The sequence below is a fragment of the Helianthus annuus genome, chromosome 3 (genome assembly GCF_002127325.2).
Source record: "Helianthus annuus cultivar XRQ/B chromosome 3, HanXRQr2.0-SUNRISE, whole genome shotgun sequence".
In the NCBI taxonomy this organism is placed as follows: domain Eukaryota; kingdom Viridiplantae; phylum Streptophyta; class Magnoliopsida; order Asterales; family Asteraceae; genus Helianthus; species Helianthus annuus.
The window spans coordinates 173,430,668-173,446,728 of NC_035435.2; the positions used below are offsets into that span (position 1 = coordinate 173,430,668).

General features: G+C 35.9%; 1 protein-coding gene across 1 annotated transcript; it reads right to left on the bottom strand.

Annotated features, from left to right (window-relative positions):
* Window positions 1-6,666: 6,666 nt before the first annotated feature.
* On the bottom strand, window positions 6,667-15,493 carry LOC110930959 (cellulose synthase-like protein G2). Its single transcript, XM_022174346.2, has 8 exons — window positions 14,843-15,493; window positions 12,004-12,093; window positions 10,914-11,030; window positions 10,584-10,796; window positions 10,008-10,110; window positions 9,727-9,908; window positions 7,572-7,919; window positions 6,667-7,272 (listed from the first exon to the last, which is right to left on the bottom strand). Exons 1-8 carry the CDS (start codon window positions 15,464-15,466, stop codon window positions 6,721-6,723), a joined length of 2,229 nt encoding a protein of 742 aa, XP_022030038.1. The 5' UTR covers window positions 15,467-15,493; the 3' UTR covers window positions 6,667-6,720.
* Window positions 15,494-16,061: the final 568 nt, after the last annotated feature.

Genomic DNA, 16,061 nt, shown 5'->3' on the forward strand with positions numbered 1-16,061 from the left:
TAAATTAAGTCATCATACTTAGTTAGTAAATTTCAATTACATGTAAAAATATTTTTATATTATATATAGAAATATATATACTTCGTACTGTAAAGAGAAAATATATTTTCATAAAAATAATTAAAGGGACGAACAAAATTATCTAAATAATTGTCTAAGCATTCATGAACAAAACATATTATAAATAAATGATCATCTTAATTAATATTTCACAACTATTAAATACTTATAGAAATATTCTTTTATAATATATACATATTAAAATATCAAATGTCAGTTACACAACCCAATATTTAAGTATGCTCGATATTAAAATAAACATTTATTATTCTACTTTCATGATACCCTAATCTTATAGTAAACATACTTGATTTTAAAAATAATAATCATGAGTTCTACGATATTGGGTAAACCTATTTATAAAACATATATTATTATTATTACGTGTTTTGATATTTTAAACCTATCTATATTTATTTATTATTCTACTTTATGATAACAGGAAAAGGTATTTAGTAAATCAAAATATCACCTATCTTTAAATCAAATATTTTGATTAAAATCATCTGAATACAATTGTGTATTAAGACAAAAATACTCTAACTTCATTGTCTTTTCATGTATTCTTACAAATCACCCATCTCAGCACATTGATTTTCTCATATCATAATTCAATATTTGACGAATCATTTTCATGTTTTCATTTCAATTGGAACCAGTCAATCTTAAGTCTTCCTTAGGTACCAATCAAGGTAAGTTTTCTTCTGACAAAGAATTTTACTAATTCCAAAAAGTTCTTCACATTCATTTTAAGAAGCTATAGATCATATATCTTTTGGCTTGAACCCAATCACCTTGAAAAACTATACCATTTCATCTCATTCGTTTGAACATTTCATCATTTGAAACATCTAGATTCGCTTCCTTGAAACTCACAATTTCGAAAACGGTGAATTTATTCGGTCATCATTATTGAATTCTTTCAATCATTACAAACACTTTGTAACATCCGAATAGAGTTGTAGCCTGTGTTAAACCCTATTCATACGTCGTTCGTTTGGTTTGTCATTTTCTTGGTACAATTATGTACTCAGATTACTATACACTAAAATTCTATTGTTTAATATATCCTACCATTTAAGTAAACAATATTGATTTTCGGGATAATCATTAACAAATCATTTTTCATACTTCTACTCACAAATAGAATCTTTTTCAATTGATCAAAGTAAGTTCATTTGGAATATTGAATCCAATTGTTTAAACTCATACCTCTCAAAATATCATTTGATTCCATTCCACGCTACATTATTCCTCTTAATTAAAAAAAAAAAAAGAAACATAACCCCAAGAAAATATCATAGTTCAAATCTCGAGGACGAGATTTTTATTAAGGTGGGAAGGATGTAACAACTCTCACCAAAACTATTATTTCTTATTATATTTTGTCCAATAGGAAACCCTAATTGAGACCCCCAAGTGATACTGCATGACCCCTAAAATTTTCAGAACAATCGGAATCAGGATCAGGGCCCCTAAAACTCAGGGGGGGTATTTCCTAGTTAGTATTATCCAAACTGTTTTCGATAGAAATTGAATTTTAACAAACCGTCGACTCACCCAAGCTACTGAGACGCGTGGCAACACCATATTAAAAGTGACCTCTCGCGCCACGCGCCAGGACCAGGTTTCCCTGTCGTGACACGCGAGCGCGCCGTTTTTCCAGTATAAATAGAGGAGTTTGGCACTTGATTTCCTGCGTTGGTTCGACGGTAAAATTCAATTCGTACACCCAGATATCGTCGAAATACTACAAAAACCCACATAATCTCGAAATTCTGCCGCAATAACAGGGTAATGACTCGATCGCTATTACGATTCATTTTCCGAGCAATCAATATATCCAAAGAATGTCTAAGTGCCGCCCACATTGGGTTATGCTTTGTCGTTTGTCGATAATTCGATAAATGAGTTGAAGCATCATACTTTGTCGTTTGTCGATAATTCGATAAATGAGTTGAAGTATTATACTTTGTCGTTTGTCGTTAATACGATAAATGAGTTGAAGTATTGCACTTTGTCATTTATTAGGAGAATTTGATCTCGTGAGTTATCGTAAAAGCTGTATTGATCATTAACCCGGTTTTTGTGAAATTCGTTAAGGTTCGAATCTCATGACTACCGTTAAGGTTTGATTTGGGTTTTACACCAATACGTATTCTATTATGTTAAACCACCAAAAACACTCCCAACTACACCCTTACAATCAAACAAACTATTAAATCATCAGAAGATCCAGAATAATAAAGTACATGCTTAATTATCGGGAAAAGTAGAATCAAGAAGTTTGTTAACTCAATCCTGCATGATGATTAGTGAGTTATTCTTCTTTTATAAACTCTTTTCTCACCGTTTGTGAGCTGTTAAATGTTTTACAATACTCCAAACCATTTTTCAAAGTTATAATTACAGTGATTAAGTTTATGTAATCACCAAATTACAGCCGGTATGTGGGGTATTGTGCACAATATTGTTATTATTGTTTCCTTCACATTAGGTGGGCGAGCCTAATTGTGACATACGTCACTCATTGGGACAGCCAATGGTGATATGACCACAGTCACAGAGCTGGTCTGTGACACATACCTATTCTTGAATGTTGGTTGATAATAAACATATATAAAAACTCTTAATACTGTAAATTATAACAAATGTGTCGTTTTCAGTAAAATGAATAATTCACTCAGTATTTCCCGCTGACAAAATCTTTTTAAAACGCGTTTCAGGTAATTACAATAGATTGGAGTAAGGATTGGATCCGACACTGAAAGGACTTCAAGAAGTGGCTTATTTTCAAATTAAGAAATATTGTTTTTATTAAAAGCTACCTTTGTAAAACATGGAATTTATTCCATCTTTTGAAATAAAATCCGGTGTTTCTAAACTCTGATATTTTTCCTAACTCACGGTCCTGATGAAATTTCCGCTGCAACGTTTTTCAAAATAATCACCGGTACCACTGGACTGCTCACGGCACCGATTCCGGCCAGGATGGGGTCGGGGGTCGTGACACTTGGTGATGGGATGGAAATTGTGATGAGTATCGTGGTGTGATGGTTTGTGTTGTGTGTGTAGGTTGACTTTGATGTTGTATGTATAGGTTGACTTTGATGTTAAGTTGTAATGGGTGTGGTATTTATTAAGAAACAAAAATAAGGGAGTGATGGAATATGATAACCATTGCAAGTGTGATAGAGCAGAATGCGATTAAATGAGATGTCAAGTCGTGATTGAGTGAGATGATATGATGGAGTGTAATGAGTGATGACCACCCCATATACCCTAAGAAAATAACACTTTTTTAGTACCCATTATTACCACTAGGCTAAGACCGTGAGGTATGGTGGCTTAAGTTGGGGCATTTGTTGACACGTGGAATGGGAGCCCCCCCCCCCCCACCGCCTGGTTACGTGTCCGCGGGGTATGGTGGGGCGTGGATTGGGCTTGGGTTGGGTGCACCGCGTGGCAGCAGAATATTAAAAAAAATACAAAAAATTTATAAAAAATCAAACAACATCTATAAAAAAAACCTACAAATTCATTAAAATTTTAAAAATTACATAATCCTAAAAATTACATAATTTCTAAAAATTACAAAATAACAAACCTAGAACGTTAAATAAATTTCAAAAAGGTCGATCTTGTCGAACGCCTTTCGCTCCTTGCCTCGAAACTCTATGTTCGCCATCGCCACCCGGTCCTCTTGGCTTAACTCGCCGCTCGGAACGGCTTCGTAGTAAGCCTTGAAACGCTCGAGCTTGGCCGTAGCTCGCGCCATTTATGTTGACACACGTTGAGGTTGTGGCGGTCGTTATCGACATTATGTCGGTAGGCTGCGAATGCTTCCGGCCAATATTTTGTTTGGCCCGATGGCCGCCCCTTCATAGCGTCGACGACACTAGTGACGAGAGCCATTTCTTCTTCATGGGTCCAGGATGCCATAGCGGGGGGGGGGGGGGGGGGGGACCAGTGGGTTAGCCGGTGGGGTTGGGTTCGTGGGATGGGGGGGATCAGGGGTCAGCGGGTTCGAGAGAAGTGGGTAGCCGGTGGGGTTGGGTTCGTGGGATTGGGGGGGGGGGGGGGACCAGCGGGTTGGGGGTTACAATATATAGGGGGTGGTTGGGTGACCGGGTGGCGGTTTGGTTTTCCCCCAAACCGTTTGAATTTTAAATTCAAAATTTGAATGTCCGCTATGACGTGGCGGGTGAGCGAATGGGAGGCAGCCAGCTAGCATGGCCGTACCGTCTCACGCCCGGCTTGAAAGCCAAGCCCCAAGGGCCACGCCCCAACCCAAACACACTCGGGATGGTGGCTTGGGCGTTTTCCCCCAACCCACACCACAACCCAAGCCCCATACCCCCATGGCCTAATGAAGCTTTGGTTGTCAAAATAAAAGTGATGCCATGTATCAATCCCAGTACAAAAGTGAATGACTTTGAATGATTTGCAAACTGAACACATAATATCTTGCATGTTCCCAACAATGTCTTGGGTGGGTGGCTGCAGGGTGTCAAAAGGTGATGATGAGATTTAATACCTTAAGCAGTTTCGGGATGCATTTTGGAGCAGAGTTCAAAGTCCTTCAACTCACATTCTTTCCTTTCATGGAAAACTTGAACACTAACCATCTGAGAGTTTTTGACTCAACAATTGTCTTCTGGAAAAGCCCTTATCTCTAATCATTATTTTTATTTTTAGCCACACCAATCTACCCTTTATCTTTTTTTGAACGGCATTTACCCTTTATCTATCTTTTTTATCACATCGCTTTAACCATTGTATTTTACCATATATCCTTATTTATAATCAAAGAAATATATTTAAATGTTTAAAAACTTGATTTTTTTTAACTAGATGATTTATATAGAAAATTAAATCATATTCTTCATCATCTAATTTTTATTCCTCTCATATTCTTCATCCTTATCAGAAGTCAATATCGTTTTTTTTGTTTTTTTTTTTGAGTAAAATGCAATTTGTGTCCTGTGGTATGAGTGAAACATCAACTTGAGCCCCTAAATTCTTTTTTTTTTTTTTTTGCTTTTTTGAGCCCCTGAATTTATAAATTCATAACACTTTGCGTCCCTCCGTCAGTTTTCCGTCTGTATGACTGTATGAGCCAGGGGTAAGACCGTCTTTTGGCATATATTCCCTTCTAAAAACCCCGAGTAAAATGCAATTTGCGTCCCTGTGGTATGAGTGAAACATCAACTTGAGCCCCTAAATTCTTTTTTTTTTTTTTTTTTTTGCTTTTTTGAGCACCTGAACTTATAAATTCATAACACTTTGCGTCCCTCCTTCAGTTTTCCGTCTGTTTGACTGTATGAGCCAGGGGTAAGACCGTCTTTTGGCATATATACCATTTTGGCATATAAGTAATTTAGGGTTTAATAGTGTTATTTGGGGAAATTCAAACAAGAGGAAGGCGCTGTTTCTTTTTTTTTTTTTTTGCCAAATGACACTTTTAGTTCTGTTTATTATTAAGGGTATAAAGGAAATTTCACAATTTTTAAACAGTAAAACGGACGGAAAACTGATGGAGTGACGTAAAGTGTTATGAATTTATAAGTTCAGGGGCTCAAAAAAGCAAAAAAAAAAAAAAAAGAATTTAGAGACTCATGTTGATGTTTCACTCATACCACAGGAACGCAAATTGCATTTTATTAAGGGTATAAAGGACATTTCACAATTTTTAAACAGTAAAATGGACGGAAAACTGACGGAGGGACGCAAATTGTTATGAATTTATAAGTTCAAGGGCTCAAAAAAGCAAAAAAAAGAATTTAGGGACTCAAGTTGATGTTTCACTCAAACTACAGGGACGCAAATTGCATTTTACTCTTTTTTTTTTTTAAGTTCCTGCACTTTCCAAGATGATCTATAATGAAATCAATGTGATTTTAAAAACTAGGGTGACTATTCAATAATCGTATCTTTTATAAATGCTAATTTAAGATCTATAATTTAACCAAACACGCTTCGATAACTTAATACGTTTTGTCTGTTGTAACGAATTTAGAGATGCATAAAAAGGAATACAACCAAGCTTGTTTTCCACCGACTGGTCCCACGGCCAACAAGAGAAAGATAAATTACGTGTTTCGGGGTAAACTGGGTGGCGCTAGGATTTGATTACTAAGACTTTCACAATAGATTCTCACATTCTTATTACTAGAGTGCTATCTTGGGGATTGTTAGTATGTTAATGTTTTGAACATATTTTGTATTTGTTCATTGAACTATCAAATAAGTTGCATCAGAGTTTATTGTTGACTTGTTAAAAACACAAAATGAGAAGAAACAAATATTTATAATAAATGGTAATTGTTATACAACTAAAAAGTTTGCGAATAAATTTTTAAACATGGAACAGAAAATAAGGGTCCGATGTCAACTATCGGGCCTCGACCAATCCAAGGATTTATATGTTCAGAGTTCTAAACATTAGTCCACAACCAAGATTCTTTTGATCCCTAACCGAGACACAATACAAGATTACAAGTGTTGTCATTTAGAATTTGAATTGAAAGGGCAACGTATCGAATACAACATCAATTAATACAAAGAAGTCACAACTCATACCAATGAAGCACATAATAATCAGTATCTTACAAATGTCACAGTTATGTGTTTTATTGATTTTTGGACCAAAACTAATATTCAATAAGCAACAAGAAGTTTTCCAAAAGACAAAATAAAAACAGAAAATATAAGCGAGTAGCAACTAACATTGGTTGCAATCCTTCCTTTGTCCTTCCTCAACATCATACCTTCGAGCACAGGATAACCCATCAAAGCGATGTAAAACGTCAGGAAAGTTTGTATGAAGATCGCATCAACGTACTCTCTACGAAACACTATTTGAATGATCCCGACTATGAATGCTAGAAGATTGAGGGTAACCAAAGAACAAAGGGGAACAAGAAAGATACTTGAAGTTTGGAAATTGTATATGCCCATTTGGTGTAGTTTTACTTCATCTTCATTGACCACTTTATTTGTTGGTAGGAAATTTGCTTCTTTCATCCCAAGTTTTTCCATAATTGCATGAGCACTTCCATAAAGATGAGATGTGATTCCCTTTATCATCCATACCCTTTGTTCATATTTCCATGTTTGGATTGAAGCTCCTGTAGAGTGGATCTCTCTCATGTGTTGTAAATTTGATAATACAAACACATATAGAAACACAAGGAAAAAAGGATTTGTAACCTGCATGAATAATTAACAAATTAACATATAATTAATATTATCAAAATCCATGCATATTTCTTGTAATACAAGTTACTAAGATGCTTTAAAATCATTAGTTCACTACTTGAAAAGAGCAAATTTTTCTGCAGAAATTTCCGACAAAAAAAAAAAAAACTTGTGGAAAACTTTTGACCATTTCTCGATGAAATATTATTTTTTTTAAATATAAAGTCGTCGGAAATGGTTGTTTTTAACGAAAATGTTGGTCAGAAATGCGACAATTTTTAGTAGCGGGTTTAGGTTGATCACTCATTAACCTTGGGATAAATAGTGATGTGACTGAGCAAGGAGAGAAATGGAATAGTTGCTAGAATCCACAAAGATATGAAAGCGGTAGGCAAGAAAGCCAGCCATGCATAACAAAAACTCTGAAGAATAGGCATTCTTGATGGTCCATAAATAAGGGGAGAGAATCTTGATAGAGCAACTTCCATCAAGCCGGCGCTCCATCTTGTGCCTTGAATCAAAACATCGTTTAAATTTGTGGTGCAAGATCCCAAAAAGGCTGGTCGTGATGGCATATGGTTAACTGAAATCCAATGTTTACAGTGCATATGGATGCTTGTGTAGAAGTCTTCAGTCACGGAGAAGTATCTAAAACCAACCTACAACATGTCATGAAAGGTTTAAAAAACATATTGAGTTGTAAATATTAGGGTTATTGGATTTTATCACCCCCAACTATCGGCCTTTGGCCGTTGCCACCCCCAACTAACACTTTGACACCCGACACCCCCAACTTGACTTTTAGTTTGTGCTGGCACCACTCAGTTAAATTTTTACTAACTGAGTTTGTTTATGATCCTACGTAGCACATAGCTGATGAGTTGGACAGGATGACGTGACGAATTCGTGGCACAAGTAGGCGTCATCATCATCTCTCTAATGGAGTCTCTCTCCATCATCCTAAACATTTTGCACGCAGTTGAATACGACTAACCAAACAAACCACTTCTCCACGTTAAATAAACCGACCAAATACGGCTTGTTTTCGGCACATGAAAATATCATGAAGTGAAAAAAAAAATCTTAACCATGAATCAACACAATAACATGTTCATCAAAACCACACATAGTTATACCCATGACCAAACCCAAACAACATTGGACCTAAATCACAAAATCACAAAATCGGTATAATCAGATTCAACACCACTCTGTTTTCCTATTCCTGCAAAATCACAAAATTGGACCTAAATTGTTACAAAAAAATGAAATTTGATGTGAAAATTGTTAAAAGGGGAAGAAACTTGTGCGGGCCCCCGTCAATTCCTTTGAGTTTCATTCTTGCGAACGTACTCCCCAGGCGGGATACTTAACGCGTTAGCTACAACACTGCACGGGTCGATACGCACAGCGCCTAGTAAAGAAACCCAACACAAACTTCACACCACAAACCACTGTCCATGAGATCCTCCGCCCACCGTCGCCGCCGTCTCCGGCGGCGCCCATAACACACATTGATTGATGAAACTCCGGCGACAAATAAAATCCACCACTAATCTAGCAACACCCATTGATCAAAAGTAAATGTAACCATAAAATCCACCACCATCTCCAAAGCACCACCTCCACCAACCACCACCATCTCCGACTACCACCGTCAGGGCCTCAACCCACAACCACCCTTGAATCACCCTCACCACCAACATCTTCACCAAACTGTCGGAGTACTCTCCGGGCGTCTAGGGATACGACTCAGGAGTTTAGGTCTCTGCCTCTGAACGACGGCGTTTGGTGATGGTTTAATGTCGATTGGCAGGTTTAATTTGCAGTTAATTCTGATGTTGATTCAAGAGTTCAGATGAAGTGATCCTGGTGAATTTGTTAGATGAATTGGGATGTGTGTTTGTTGGATGAATTGGGATGCTTTCTTTAATAAGGTGCAGATCAAAGAGAGAGAAAAGAGAGAGAGAGATGTGCCACGTAATCGCCAATATCATCCTATCCACGTAAGCTAAGTTGTGCCACGTAGGATTGTAAACAAACTCAGTTAGTAAAGATTTAACTGAGTGGTGCCAACACAAACTAAAAGTCAAGTTAGGGGTGTCGGGTGTCAAAGTGTTAGTTGGGGGTGGCAACAGCCTTGATAGTTGTGGGTGATAAAATCCAATAACCCTAAATATTATTAGGTTTTAAATTTTAAAAGGTTTTTGTAATAAATTTTGGGCCACTTAAAGGTTGGCCGGCCTTAGATGGTTGCCCACTTTACCCGGCCCATGGGCCAACCCTATAAACAAACATAGATAAAAAAACATAGAAAAAAGAATCCCCGTCAAGCACAACTTTTGTGAGAGTCTTGAGACCATCGAGCTTTCTCGATATTAAAGTAATTTAGATTCACAATGAACTAGGACACCAACATTTGCTATTTTTCATAAAACGAGCATTTGGTTGAATTAAAAGACTTGCCTCATTGCCCCACTTTGTGTCATTCTCATACTCACAAGATGCCAAGTGCTTTGTTTCTTGCAACGATTCATCAAACAAGTCTTTCTCACAATCCAGTACTTTTGCATTGTATTTCTTATAAAGCGATCGAATGAACTCGTTGGAGGAACCAAAACGTTGTTTTACTTCCTTTAAGTTGATATCTAGAAGATCAGAGAAGAGAAACTTATTACAAATCTAGTGACCAATGTCGCCTTCATTTTTCATCATTATCACAATTCACATATCTAGTTATTACAAACCTTCTTGCATTAAGGGTAGCTCGTATAGTGCTTCTCTCTTCAAGTAATAACCAGTTCCAGACAAACACGGTCCCTTGATCCCATCCATACCGAGCCATAACGTCTAGTTTAATTTCCAATAATTCCTTTGGTTAATAAAAAAAGTTCTATAGGAAATAAGAAGTCAAAATGCTACAAACAAAACAAACGTGTCTAGTAAAAATCCCACAATTGGTAGGGTCCCGCAATTGTTTATGAAACATGTTTAAATTTATCTTATTATTGTCTTTTTAAACAGCATTAAGCATTTTGATAGTATATCCAATGGCGGAGCTTCTCATGGGCGACGGTCCCTCCCCCCCCCCCCCTCCCCCCCAATGTTTTTCTGTTTCATAGTGTTAATTTTACCGGTTTTTTAGTGTAAAATATTGGATTGTGAGAGTCCACCCCTGATTTTTTCATTCAATATCCGCCAATGAGTGTATGGGACTTGTCGTTTTGCATATTCACAAGTCAAATAAGGTAATATATAATCGGTTTTCATAAGCAATCGATTTAAAACATGTCCTGGGCTAATTAAGATAGTAGCTTGTTTACCTTAAAGGTACATCTCAATTGACTCTCGTAGATATCATGTTTACTGATGTTATGAAATGTTTGTGGGAATTGAACAAAAGCGAGAGAGGAAGATAAGTTGGGGTCTAAATGGAAACACATAGCTTCACGTGCTGAGTTTTTGTTATTGCAATACATATCACAATCCAAGCCTAGTAAATATGGTGCATTGCTTATCAAACTCGACACCCTGAGCTGCAAATATATGTTCAGTTGGTTAGTTTTCGTCTCAGATGTGTTTAATTATCGTATACGCAATGCATGCCTATATATAAACATATAATGTGTAGAGATGGAGAGGGATTTATATACAAGGGCATTGAGGGCTCCAGCCTTAAAATGATGAGGATGAGAAGGTCTTTTTTCACGAGAAACATAGACAAGAAGAGGCATCTTTCTTTGGTCATGTATGCTTTCATCAACCATCACCTGTAAAGCAATAATATAGAGTAAAGTCCTGAGAGCATGATATTAATGTTATCTACTTTTTAGTGACACTTATAGTAAAATTTAGGCCTATCATAGGCATGGGTTCACCCGTGAACGGAGCAGACTCACCCCTTAAAAAATAAATCTTAGTGTAATTAATTGGCAAAAATCTCGATCGCACCCTTGAAAATATGATTGAACCCTTTATTTGCATCCTCAGAAAATAAATACTGGGACCGCCACTGCACGGGTACACCATCAACTTCTAGGTTTAGCAACATGTGCTAGATGGATGTATGGGAAATTATATATATATTTAATGTTGCATGAGGATAACAAACGTGTGACTAGGGTTTTACTTGGGACACCGGGTGCGGATAAGGGCAATAGCGGTGACATATTGGATGTCGCCGCTAGTAGTGTCGCCGCTATTATTCGTATTTCTTGTAGTAGGAATAGGTTAGTTTCCGTTCGAAAAAAATATGTTGTATTGAAATGAAATGTATTTGATAGTGATGTAACATAATAATATTGGATGGTGGATTGAAATTGGTAGTAGATTTAACTAAAAAGGTGCCCCCTCCACCCTAAGAAACGGTATAATACAGGAAGGACTAATTTCTTTTGAGTAATTTATTTTTAACGGCCAATGAATACTATACAAGTCCAACCATCGTGGCAAACCCATTGGTTAAAGACCACCCACGCCTTGCGAATGCAGACAACGCTAGTGACCAAGCCCGCCCACCACCCACGCCCTGCGAATGCAGACAACGCTAGTGACCAACCCCCCTTCCACCCCCCCCCCCCCCCCCCCCCCCCCCCGCGGAACAGATTGCAAGCAAATTGCACCATGTTCTTGACCTCCACATTGGAAGGTCACGGGATTACATCATTTAAAGTACTTGATCTATGACTCATTGGCTTCTTTCAAGTAAATAAAGGTAATAATCGAAAGAAGTTGATGTTGTACCTCAACGATGGCAGAATGGTCTTTGTTTGGTATACAACTTTCACTTTCCGACATCCTGGTGACTTTCTGAGCAAACAATTTGTATTCTTCCTACACCATACATGCATCACCATAAAATACCTAAGTTTCTTTCCTTTTCATTGAAAGTTTCAAATCAAGACATAACAAAAAAAAAGTATTGATAATAACTTAATAAGTATTAAGCATATATCATTTTACAAAACAAAATATGCTAATCATAGCCGGATGATTAAGATGCTTGATCCACAAATGCGATGTTACTACTACGAGACAAGCCTAAACTTTATCGAAGTAGAAAAATTAAATTTATCTATCTATGTATCAATCTTATAGACAATTCTTCCCTCATCTAAACTTTATGAAGTAGAAAAATCAAATTTATCTATCTATGTATCAATCTTATAGAAAATTCTTCCCTCATCAACTAGTTCAACTATATTAATCTTGCTTAGAATAGACGTATTATTATTATATTCTATTTTTTAATATCAGAGTACACGTTTATTTTTTCGGACTTACTAGTGGAACTAAAATGTAAAGTATTTGATGCAATTATTTCATAATACGAAATAAAAAATCATAAGGGTAAGAGGGGTGCTCCCATCAATTCTTCTCATCAGAGCCAATGAAATTGGTCCATGTCAACTCCCATCTTCAACTTCCCTCAAGCACTTAATCACAAGGGGGTGGTTTTACCCAAACCATTTTCTTTCCTTTAAAAAAATAAATAAAGGAAGAACAAATACATGATTGGCTGGAACTCCTCTCTCCTCTTCCCTCCTCTCCCCTACGAGCGGTGAACAATCCCAGATTTCCATGTTGCTGCGCGGTGAGAGAAGGGTCGTCGGCGGTGTTGCCGCGCGGTGAAAGGACACACCACGCCTTTCCCCGCACCCAGCCCGTTCACCTAAGGTGTGAGGTAGACTTTCGAAAGCAGAATATTGTCTTTTTTTCCCAAAAATAAAGAAGAAACAACAAAAATCTTTAACGCTCAATGGCGCATCGATTTTTTTTTTTTTTTTGAGACCGAAGGCTTTTGAGATTACTACCACCCTATTGTCGATGTCGTCGTAGTCATCATGGAGTATAGTAAAATTAATTTACATAATATATTTTTAACTTTTAATTTCACATTCTATACCTTAAATAATACTACATCCGTCCCATTAAATGTGTCTTATTTTGAATTTTCAAAGTCTTTATATATAAACTTTGACTTTAATTATATATTTTTTTTGTTATATAAAACTTGATGAAAATTAACCCGATAAAAACACTTGTAAAACACACTCAAATCACATAACTTTCATCAAGTATTCTCTAACACAAACAAAATTATTTAAGGTCAAAGTTTATAAAGAAAGACTTTGAAAATTCAAAATAAAACACTTTTAATGGGACGGAGGGAGTATATATTTCTCTCTCTATCTCTCTCTCTCACTATATATATATATATATATATATATATATATATATATATATATATATATATAGGTAGAGAATCCTGTAAAAAGTGTGAGAAGTGTGAGAATTGTATTATAACACTATATATAATACTATATAATACCATATAAACACCGTATAACAATATGTAACACCATATAATACCATATAACACTATGTAACACTATATAACATTATATAACAAATATAACACTATTGTTTGTCTGATAGCATGTCTGTGATAGATGTATAGTGTTATATTTGTTATATAATGTTATATAATGTTATATAGTGTTACATAGTGTTATATGGTATTATATGGTGTCACATATTGTTATACGGTGTTTATATGGTGTTATATAGTATTATATATAGTGTTATAATACACTTCTCACACTTTAGACCCTTTTTACACTATCCTTACCCTATATATATATATATATATATATATATATATATATATATATATATATATATATATATAATGTAAGTATCTATAGAAAACCCACTTTAATTTAGAAAACCCGGGAAACTCAAAGCTCCCGATGTTTTTTTTTCTTGAAAAAATTTACACATGTTATATACATGTTTTTAAGGGTTTTGGGCAAAAAAAATCAAAAAAGCGCTGAGTAGATATTTTTAAAAAAAATAAACAAGTTTTGGTGTAACACATGTTACAAATATGTCAGATGAATGTAACATGTGTTACACCAAAACTTGTTTATTTTTTTTTTTAAATATCTACTCGGCGCTTTTTTGATTTTTTTTTGCACAAAACCCTTAAAAACATGTATATAACATGTGTAAATTTTTTCAAGAAAAAAAAAACATCGGGAGCTTTGAGTTTCCCGGGTTTTCTAAATTAAAGTGGGTTTCTATACATCCTTCCCCTATATATATATATATATATATATATATATATATATATATATATATATATATATATATATATATATATATATATATATAACATTAATATATTTGACAATGGGTTGCATTGATATACGAGTGAGATGTAATGCATGCGTTAGCACCTTAAGAAATCAAATCGATACCGACTGAGTGTAAAGAGCATCTATAATAACAAACCTTTACATATAAACCTACAATCAACCGCACCCACAAACCACCTCCACATCAAGACGTCCAGTACCCCCCACCCCAATGGAACTAACCCAAACACCGGAATAATTGTTTAAAAAGTAACAAATACTAATCATATTCTGTAGATATTATTTGTCACCTATAATAATAACTTCAAAAGTAATTAGATTATTTGTCGCCTTTAATAGTAACTTCAAAAGTAATTAAAGTTATGTTGGTTGTTAAGTGTTGGGTATTATATTTGTACGTTTAAAGTAAAAATGAGATAAACCTTCATCCTATGTTTATCAGCTCCAAACTCATGACTATCCACCATAGCTTCATCTACGTCCTCCTCACTAGTAAAATAAGCTTCGGGACAAATTGTCTTCACACCATACTTCTTGCAGAATGGCACCCACAACTTAGCAAACTTCAAAGCTTCACGCATGGCTTCCAAAGTCACCGGACAACCAGCATCATCAGAAAGATAAACAGAAAGCTTCTCTACAGGATAGTTCAAAGCCATGGCGGATATGACGGTGTTCATAACCCCAAGTGGCGGTTCTGCCCTTGGATCGGCTGTGCATATGAAGACGTCTATGGGTGGAAGCTGGTCGTCTTCTGGCAACCGCTCTGGGAAGGCGGTTCTGGTGACCGGTCGCCAATAGTAAGACTGGTTGAGGAACCATAAGAAGGAGAGTGTGAGTTCTGAGATGAAGATCAAGAGATGAGGGATGAGTGGTTGGTTTTTGGAGTGAAATAGAGTGAGAATGGAGGAGATTCTGAAGAAGATGAGGATGAGTATTGCTATGGAGTGGAAGAGTATGTATAGTCTGTTGATGATTAAGGTTGATTTTTTGAGGTGACAAAGATGGAGGGGATGAGAGCTAGAGTTCATAATTTGGAGAGTCATGGTAATTATCTAACCGCTCTCTATCTATCTATCTGGATTCTTGTCGCTATATATAAGGACTCTATATAACTTTGTACAACACGTATGATACGTGGAAACGAGTCATTTAGATATTTAGGTGGTATGTAATAGTTATACATTTATACAGCGGCCAATATAACTTTTTTACGGCACGTATACTTGTATAAAGCTGAGTAACTTTGTACAACACGTATGATATGTGGAAACAAGTCATTTAGGTATTTAGGTGGTATGTAATAGTTATACATTTATACGGCAGTCAATATAACTTTTTTACAGCACGTATATTTGTATGAAGCTAAGTGATGCCATTGTTGTGTGTTTATTAGACCTAATATGGCTCTATCAATGGTAGTACTTTTTGAATTTATGGTTCTCACTTAAGCTAAACAAACTAACCTTCTAGACGACCGAAAAAGACTTTGTGGCAAATTCTTTTTTTTCCTCTATCTGATGACATCAACGACAATGATGTCTATGAGTCAAGGACAAAATAACTATAGCGTCTTATATGTTCGACTGATGTGGACACGCGTCTTATATGTTCAACTTATGTGGACACATCTATTATGTA